We start from the raw sequence: 10019 nt of genomic DNA on the forward strand, positions 1-10019 counted from the left end.
GTAGGAATGTAAATGATGCAACTGCTTTGAAAAACAGGACTAGAAGTTTAAAAATACAATTAAAACAATCCAGCAATTTCGCTCCTAGGTATTGGATATATATAAATTATATTCACATGAAAAAATTACACATTAAAGTTTATCATACACCACCAGTGAAACTCTACATCGTTAGAATGAGATCCTAATTAGAATAAATCATACATACTCCATGTATGTAAAATATGTCAAAATACAATCTACTGTCAGGTATACCTAAAAAGAACAACAAAAAGTTTAGAGCAACATTATTCATAATTGCCAAAAAAGGAAGTAATACAAATGTCTATCAGCTACAGCATGGATAAACAAAATATGACATATCCTTATAGTGGATGAACCTTAAAAACATAATTCTAAGTGGAAAAAGCCAGATAAAATATCTAATTCCATTTCTATGAAATGTCCAAAATAGGCAAATTCATAGTGATGGAAAATAGATGAATAGTTGCACAAGACCAAGAAGATGAGGAGGATAGAGGATGACAGCCAGGGGTACAAGATTTCTTTTGGGGGGTAATGGCAGTTACCCCAAAATTGATCTTGATAATGACTACACAGCTCTGTGAATGAGTTTACTAAAAGTCAGCATATTGCATACTTAAAATGAGTGAATTGTATGGTACATGAATTATTTCTTCATAAAGCTTTTAAAAATATGTTGCTAATCCTTGGCATTATTGCATTTCTGGTTGAAGGTTTTTTTTTGTTGTTGTTGTTTTTGTTTTGAACTGGGGATCAAACCCAGGGCTTCAGGTATGTGAGGTAAGCACTTTGCCACTGAGATACATCCCAGTCCAATTATTATTGTATTTCTGAACAACCCAATTTGGATCAAAATATTCCAGTTTTTAACACCAAACTTCTCACCTTAATAGAAATGTTGTATAGGTAGTACAGGAAAAGATAGGGAACTCTTCTTTGGGTAATTAGTATCATAATGAAAGGAGCATTCATCGACACATTTCCACCCTTATTTGGCATCCTGGGCAGTGTGTCTTAGAAATATTTGAAAAGAGTAAAGCTCCCTTACTTGCTTGTGTGTGTGTGTGTGTGTGTGTGTGTGTGTGTTTGTGTGTGTGTGTGTTGTGTGTGTGTGTGTAAAGTGAGAGAAAGTTAATTTTGAAAGGAAAAGAAATAGAAAGAAACCTCTATTGTAGTGTATTCTCAGGTAGATTGATTTTTGGAAGGAAGCTAAGACTCTCAAAACTAATTTCCTTAAAATTATGAATGTCTGACTTTCCTTTAGTGAAGACCTGGGTTGTAATTCAAAGATCTTATCCTTCAAGGCCATCATTTCTGTCTGCCATGAATTGCCAAAGCCTTATAGCAGTAAAAGCCAGGAATGCGATTCTAATTCTACTTCAGCCATGGCAGCTCCTCCAGGCAGTAAGGTCTGACTGATTCAGCCTTGTGGTCTAATATTAGTGTGAGAGGGGCTTGGCAAGAAAGGATGGAGGTTATCACACACTGGTCACCATACCACTTTATAATCCCACCAGGCCAAAGAACTCCCACTTTAGAACAAATACCCTAATGATTCTGGTGCAGGTGGGAGTAATCGATGTCACCAGTTCTTCAAGGAAAGAAATACAACCAATAAAGGACAAAAAGGACAGAAGTGAGACTAAGTGGGCTGGGCTGAGATGATTTGGAAATGAGATATGGCATTTAGGAAGTTCAACTAGGAAAAATATGGGTAGATAGCAAGGTGAACTTCAGAGCTGAGGAGGGTTTGTTTTTGGTGTAGGAGAAATTTGAAAATATTAAGGGAACAAAGAGAAGAAGCTAGGAGAAAGATGTAGAGAGAGGGAAACTAAGGAGCTTGAGAAGTTGAGAAGTGATAGAACTGAGACAGGTAGAAGGATTAACTTTGAATCATGGAAGTACAACTTCCTTTGAGGTGAGAAAAGGGAACAGAAGCTCCCTTTTGGTGGATGTGAGAATGTTTATAGAGCTCAGGTATATGAGGACTGAAAATGAGGAAAGAAGAGTGGAGATCAGATCACCAGAAGGGGTTGGATAATGAGCTGTGAGGAGTGGTAATAAGGAATCAGCAAGAGATGACCGTGGGTTTAGTAAACCTGGGGAGTAGAGCAGTTGAGTTAGTCCATGAATCTGTAAGACTTCATTCTTCCAGCTGGGCAATGAGAGAGAGTGGTGGCTACCCAAGGTTGAAGAAGTGCAAAATATGGGAGAAGTCCCAGGGGACGGGAGAGGTCAGTTATGAAGTCCAAGGTCTTGACTAGAAGGAGGAAAGTAAGCCCTGTCAGGGAATAGAAGAGTGACCACCCGAGAGAGCTCAGTAAGGTGATACTGAGTAGGTTGTGGAGGATGGATTGAAAAGAAAAAGGGAAGTGAGCAGATTTGAACCCTGAGAATGTCTAAAGTGTCCTGCATGGTCTAATACAATAGCCACCAATCTCATGGGGCTGTTAAATGTGAGTAACCTGAACTAAGCTGTGCTATAACGTAAAAACTCATGCTGGATTCCAAAGACTCATTATGAAAAAAGAGTTCATTGAATATCTCATTAAATTTTTACATTAACTCCATATCTAAATGATAATACTTTTAATATATTTGGTTAAAGAAAATGTGCATTAAAATTAATTTCACCAGCTTCTTTTCACCTGTTTAATGTGTCTACTAGGAAAACTTAAGTTACATATGTGGCTCACACTACATTCCTGCTGCATGGCACTGGTATAGGCACTCCCTTCCCTGGCACATGGATTGTCTCTGTCCCCAACATCTGGAACAGGGACCTAGCACAGAGGAACCTCAGTGAATGATGTGTGCATGCATTTGAATTAATAAATGAATGGATGAGTAAGTAAATTCATGAATGAGTGGATGAATGAGGATTATATATGGTTTATATATAGTTTTCAAGAAGTTGATCAGTTTTTCTATGTCATTGAGTATTATATGTGAATATACAAATGAATGAAAGAAAAACAATTAAAATTGAGGAAAGTTCATGAAGGCTTTGAAAAAGGAAGTCTCAAAGAGAATTTCATGGGGGACTTACTTAATATAAGGGGTGAAGAATTTGAAACCTTGCCTCATTTCCCCCACGCCCATCCTTTTTATCTTTTAAAAAAGTACTTCTGTAGCACTTTAGTATATGCTAAGGGCTTTCTTGGGAATTTGCTTGCATTCTCTTAACCTTTACATCTACACTATGGGGTAGACACTCTTATTATCTACCTTTTATAGAGAATGAAACAGAGGTACAGAAATGTTAAATAACTTGCCTAGGATCACCCAGCAAGTAATGAAATTGGTTTTCAAACCAGGTCACCTGGCCCCATAGTCCCTATCCCTATTACACCATCTTGCCTCTTTTACCCTGTCATTTGCTTCATTCCCAAACTCCTCTTCACTAGCGATATAGCTTTCTTTCTTCTCCCATTATTAGCTTCTCTTCCATGCTCAGTCCCTCACACCTCATATATGATATGGAATGATGGGTGAGACTGAGAGTCTCCTGGGCTCCCAGTGGGTGGAAATTCAGGGTTATTCTGACACTGAATAGCCAAACAGAGGCCAGAAAAAGAATCAGGGAAAATGGGTGCATAGACTGGAATGCTAAGAAGGAACCAAAAGGCCACCTTCCTCTCTTTCTCTCTCATTAAATTGTGAATAATAATGCATTTACTTATTCTCCCACTTAAAAAGTTGTTTAAATCCTTTGAAGAATCTTGCAAGGTAGTTTGGCTAGACAGCAGGCGGGACAGTCCAGTGCTTCTGGTGGTGAGGCCAGGGTCTTCCACTCGCCTGTCTTTTGGTCCAGCAAATATGCGTTTGGATTGATGGTGTAGTCCTTTGTCTGGACATCACTGGCTGTGGTGACACCCCCACATACAAACACCTTGTTGTCTCCAATGGAGCATATAGCATGGGACACATCCAAGGGACAGTTGTTGGGCAAGAGAGGCACCGAGGTGGTCGTCTTGTTGGCCTTTATCTTCTGCAGGTTGATTTCTACACTCTGCCGGTGGCTGTGCACACAAAGGATATTGTCCTGATGGAAAGAGAGCAGAGGCCGGTGGTTGAACTCAATGGGGAAGGTAATACACTGAACCACGTCCCCAGTGGTGGTGTCAAAGCAATCTACTACGCCAACCCGGGAGATGTAGCCTTTCACCAAGCACCGGCCAGTGACAATGTACAGGTTCCGGTCACCCTTGGTAATCACAGCTGTGCCATCCATAGGGATGCTCATTTTCCCTGCCAGGCACCAACATTCCTTGCGCTCATCATAACGGTAGATGTTGGAGACGTACCGCCTTGGAGCAATGCTTCCACCCACTGAGTATACTGTCCCCCCACAGGTCACCATGGTATGAAAGACAAGCCCAATGGGCAAATCAGGCAACTTGGTCCAGGAATTGTCATCCATGTCATACCGCCAGGCTGTCTTCAGCCCTGAAATCTGCTCAGTGGTGCCACCAGAGATGTAGATATAGCGACCAGCAGAAGTGGCACTTAGTGCTGCTGCCCGGTAGGGCATCTCTGAGAGCTTCAACCACAGGTTCTCCTGGATGATATAGGCAAACACTCCATCATTGAACTTGCCATGGGCCTTCTGACCACCAAGGATGACCACAGAATCAAGCAGGGCCCCTTTCCGCTGGTAGCTCAGCAGGCTGCATGGCCGCTCCTGCTTTCGATCCATCAGGACACTCTCAATCAGGGTCACATGGGCTGAGCTGTTCTCCATGCCCATCAGCTTGTTGCTGGCAAACATCAGTGTCTTGTTGGAGACAGCATTGAGATTGATATAATTGAAGAACTTCTTGAAATATTTCTCCCGCTCCTCTTTCCGGAAGTACACCCAATTGACAAGTGCACTGAGAGCCTGGTCCTCATTGAGCACATGAAGGTTTTCATCACGGAGTAGGCGGCCAAAGATGACAGGCGGGCAGCGCATGAAGTTCATGGAGCCCTCAGGACTGGCCCAGTAGTGGAAGTTGTCACGAATGCCAGAGTAGGCCAAGTCTGATACCTCTTTGAGCTCAAACAACTCAGCTAAGAAGAGGTAGCGCAAGCAATTGGCACGGCGGATAGACTTAATAAGGAAGTCATTGCAGTGGATCCGAAGGCGTGGTGTGTTGAAATACTGGGCTCCCCGGAGCAGTTCCTCCACGTTCTGTTCTGAGATCACCACCTTGCCACTGTAGAAGTAGTCCAGGAGCTGGTCCACTGTGGCTGGACTCAGGTAGTTGGGGTCAATGGTGATGAAGAGTTCATCGGTGGTTTTCATGTCATTGCTGGAGATGAGGCTCTTCACCAATGGAGAGACAGCTGCCAGTACATTCCGATGTGCAAAGAAGACATGGTGGTCCACGGTGAGGGCCATGTTCCAGTACTCTTTGCGTTTCCTTTGTTTGTTCAGGTTCTGCAGCACAAAGCTGTTGTAGTTTTTCTCTGTGAATTCCAATTTCATGGTGATTCTTGCTGGCTGAGGCAGAAGATCAGCAGCAGGTACTGGAGAACAGACTTTCTCAGGCCTTTGGGATTCAGATTGATGTTTGTTTGCAGACCAGTTGAGCAGAGAGGAGCTGGGGGTGGGAGAGAGGATGATGTCACAGAGCAGACGAGGTCATCACAATGCAGGCCTCCTGAGGCCTTTCTCAGAGGCATAGGGCCTTTCTACCTTCTGATGATTACAACTTGTCAAGGCCAGATAACCTACCAGGACCTAGAATCTAAGCCCAGAGCTCAGGAAGGAGCTCAGGAATGGGCTGTAATGCCTACTTGGGACTTTCAAACCTCAGTCCAAGGCTGCTTTTGGGATGTCAGAGCCAGTTTGGGTGTGGCAGTGTGTAGGGGAGATGGAGGAAGGGAAAAGATTATCAGATCATTTAGAAGAATTCTATTTCACAGAAGGGAAAGTGAGACCCAGAGAAGAGAAAGTACTTATTCAAGGTAACAGAGGCAGTTGGAAACAGACCATGGCCTGGAACCCAAGCTGCCCATAACTTAGAACTCTTTCCACCTTGTCGGGAAGTCCCTAACCATTCAGCTTTCCACAGTCTCTGATTCTCAGGATCGAGTCCCCTTCTCTACCAAAGTGCCAAAGCATCTGAGCATCCCTGTCCTTTGCCTTCTGACCTTTATGGCCATGACACCATTCTTCAAAATGGAGCGGTGAGGGTCACTCACTGAAGCAGGTGTGCAGGAGCTAGCCACGCCCCAGTGATGGGAGGTCCCGCAGAGCCCTGATTATTTCAGCAGAAAACCGCACCGTTCACCCACATTTCCAAGTGTCTAGTAAAATTTCGGGGATTGTGTGGGTCAGCTCTATCAAGGGGGTGGATGGACAAGTGACACAGACCTCAGTTTCCTTATCTGTGCAATGGGAATAACAGTACCCGCTTCAAAGATTATAATTTAAATAAGAAAATAACTAGAATATAAACTTTCACTAAATGCAGTTGGCAGGGCGCTGTGGTAGTGATGGTTCTGGTTTCGTGGTTGTCAGGGAGGCGATGATTTCCCATAAGCTCCCTGAAAGGGCGTCTGGAGGATACTGTGGCCGCAGGGTGGTGCTGCAGGGTCACCTCCAGCCACCAGAGCACGTCCCCTCCGCGCGGGGCGCCGCCCAAGGAAACCAGCAACCGGGTGCCTCTGTCCGCCGGGCTTCCATGTGCCGCCGCCAGAGGTGACTCTAGAACTCAAACGGCAGGATGGGGGCTCACGGTCTAGCAGATACGCATCTCTTTCCACTTTTTGGATAGGGGCACTGAACCCCAGCGGGGGCCGTCTCAGAGTCACTCAGCGTCAGCTAAGGAGGCGCAGGGTCCCTCGGAACCTCAGGGTGGGGTTCCGCAGAGGAGCTCCGAATCCCTCCAGCACTCCCTACCGGTGGCTGGGGTGGGAATGCTCTGGGAAATTCCTGGGATTGTCTGGGGGGCTGTTGCCTGGTTAAGGACAGGGTAAGGGCCGCCTACCCCCTTCCCCCTGCAGTGGGGCAGAAGAGCTCATCGGACCCATTCTGATCAGGCTTTAGGGGCTTTTAGGAAGGCCCTCGACATCCAAGCCCTTGCACCTTGCCCTGGCATTGGCAAAAGGGTGTAGAGAGGACGGGACTGTCTGGTCCCTGGTCTTCTCCACTCTGTACCCCAGGTCCCACTCCGAGTGTCCCTCGAAGGGAGATTCAGTGTCCCCCTTGGGAACGTGAGCCTCTCCAGCTTTTCCCTTTGTGCCTTAGTAAGAGTCTCATTTTTGTTTATTGTCACCCTCCTTTCATTTCATTCCTTTTCCATATTTGGGGATTTGGTAATTGAACTTGTTTTTTAAAACTTACTCTTTAATACTCTTTGTTACCTTGACAGAGAGACAGACTCTTGGAGTATGGTGACTGTACAAGGCTCAGAACTTCTGTCTCCCCCATTAGAGGATTTTTTTTCCTAAATGCTTTTCCAGCTCTGATCTGAGAAGCAGCTGCCATTTGGTGGCTAATGCTGACATCTTCTGGCTCCCATTGGCATCCAGGCTGGTAGACCTCACTGCCTGGGGCATCTCTACCCAGGAGCAGGTGGGGTGGGCCAGGCCTGCTGCTTTACAGGCTTTAAACTTGAGGGCATTTCAGTGGAGGAAGTGGTAGTGATCCTTTGCTTTTGTTTTAGATCCCAGAGCACCAGAGCAGAAAAGAGCTCTCTCATAAGATGCTTCAAGCCAGAAAGTGAGCCTGGGGCAGTGGGTGTCATGGAGACCTGAGAGATCGATAGCTATGTGCCAGACCTTCTCCGGGTGGACAAACTGAGGCCCAGAGAGAGGAAGGGGCTTGTACAACTCATTTCACAGAGATAGGGCTTAGGTTTAGGGCTCTGCCGCCTTTCTTTGCTCTCTGGTTGCAGAGAATGGGCTGTCTTGCTTGTGCTTGGCTTCTGCTGGACTGTGGAGCTTATCATCTTCAGGAAACCTATCAAAGAGCTGTGCATGCAGTTGCATGCCTTTAGTCCCACCTATTCAGGAGGCCGAGGCAGGGGATCTCATGAGTCCAAGAGTTTTGGGCAGACCTGATAACATAGCAAGACCCTGACTCAAAAGTAAAAACAAACAGAAAGAAAGGAAACAAAAGAAAAAGAAATCCATTAAAGAAGTGTCAGTGCCCACCTTTTCTGCCAGCTTTGCTGACTGGCTTTTCTTGAGTCCTGAAAAGCAGGTTTTCTATAATCTCTCCTACAGTGGAAACAGACCCTAACTTACAGACTGGCTGCATGCCAGCTTCTACCACCTGGCCATGTATGTATGTTTGGTGGTGTCCCTAGGAGTCACCAGGAAGTTCATTGACTGGCAGTTTACCAGATGCGGCCAGATCTCTTTCTCCCACCCGTGTTCAGCTTCCTGCATAGCTCAGCATTTTCTGTTCATGGAGATTTTCTAGGAGAGGGGACCCTAATATTTGAATTGGGGGGGGGGCGGTCATCAGTTTATATATCTGTTCATTGCAAAACCCTGAAGATAATGAGGGGCATATTTCAAAGTTACAGAATTGGCCTGGAACTGGAAAGCATAGGACCAATATCCCCTTCTTTTATTCTCTTAACTGTCTTTTTCACTTCCATCTTTCCCACTCATAACCTGGCTACATATGGCTTTGGTTTGCCACAGTCCTATTTTGAACCCAGGGCATCCTTATTTTTTTTAGTTCCATTGGGAAATTCTTTTTGTCTTAGAATAAATCCTCAGTCCATGGTCAGCCTAGGGACTGGCTGCCCTTGGATCAGGTGTCCACTCTAGTCCAACCAGCTGTAGGTCACATGGTTCAAAATTTGATCAGCTTAAGCATTACATAGCGTACAAGCAGAGGAATTGGGGGATATCCTGGGACTTGAGTTACTCAAGACAGGGATTCACAATCATGAACGGCCTAGACCACAAAATAAGCATCGGGCATGAATTACATTGGAAGAAAATATCACACAAAAGAGAAAAGATTTTATTGTCTTATTAGTCAATATTCCTGGATGAAACAAGGGGCACAGCGTGAGAGCATGTTCACAGTGCAACATAGGCCTTTAGGAAAGTATTTCAAAGGCTGGCCTGCCCAGACTCCTGTCTTTAAGCCAGCAACCCCCTCACTGGGCCCCAGCTATCTTGACAGATGGAGATGCCATGGTTTCAAGGACACTCAGCTGGGGCTTCTGGGTTGGTCCCACCATGTGGTCCTTATAAAACTGCTATTCAGGGGAGCTTTCCATAGTTTGAGGCAAAACACAGCACTAAATTAGCGTTTCTAAGCCCCCTGCCTTGGACACCTCCCTGGAACATTTGGGCTTGTCACACATTCCAGGAGGGAACAGCAACACAGCTGCAGTCACAGCTGCCAGGAATAGGCCTGGGCTCCCACCCTGTGCGGGGCAGGGTAGAAGCTACAGGGCTTCCTCTAGGGACCCTGAGTGAGCTCACTTTCACCCCCACACCAATGACTTCATCCACCCAAGGCCACTTGGCAAAGAGCCTAGACAGTGTGAGAGGGGCTTTCTCCCAGAACAGGCTGGGGACATCTAGCAGGAGTAGGGGAGGGATAGGCTAGACCTAATCTGACTCCAGAGAGATCAGGGGTAAGTATGGAACTCTGAAATGCAGAAGAGTTCAAGAAAAGGGGTTGGGGGAGGACATGAGGCAGCAGTATTTGGTATTTAAAGGTAGAAAAATGCAAGGAAGTAAAGCGTTTTCTCCATTTGTTCTTTGGCAATTCCATTAGAAAATCCCAGGAGGCAAGCAGGATGACCTCATGTCTTCCAACTGAAAATCTCAATGATTCTGTGAAACAGAGCCCGGGGCTGCACCATGCTTCCAATGCAAACTGCTTTATGTGTGTTTTGTCACATTTAAAGGAAGGTTTAATACTCTTAAATATCTACCAAAAGTAGATCACAATGTGTGACAATCACATAAAACAAACTTCACTTCTCAAGATCACAAATATTTGGAATATAAAATGTCCGGGGGGGGGGGGG

The 10019-nt window shown here is 45.4% G+C and overlaps 1 protein-coding gene across 1 annotated transcript; it reads right to left on the bottom strand.

Moving 5' to 3' along the window:
- Positions 1-3657: 3657 nt before the first annotated feature.
- Positions 3658-5631, bottom strand: Ccin (calicin). The gene has a single exon (XM_015492502.2). It carries the CDS (start codon positions 5492-5494, stop codon positions 3728-3730), a length of 1767 nt encoding a protein of 588 aa, XP_015347988.1. The 5' UTR covers positions 5495-5631; the 3' UTR covers positions 3658-3727.
- Between the last annotated feature and the right edge of the window lie 4388 nt (positions 5632-10019).

Source organism: Marmota marmota, unplaced genomic scaffold (assembly GCF_001458135.2).
Source record: "Marmota marmota marmota unplaced genomic scaffold, marMar, whole genome shotgun sequence".
NCBI classification, from domain to species: Eukaryota; Metazoa; Chordata; class Mammalia; order Rodentia; family Sciuridae; genus Marmota; species Marmota marmota.

Excerpts from the sequence above, each read along its gene's own strand:
- Ccin (XM_015492502.2), bottom strand. The coding sequence starts at position 5,494 with ATGAAATTGGAATTCACAGAGAAAAACTACAACAGCTTTGTGCTGCAG.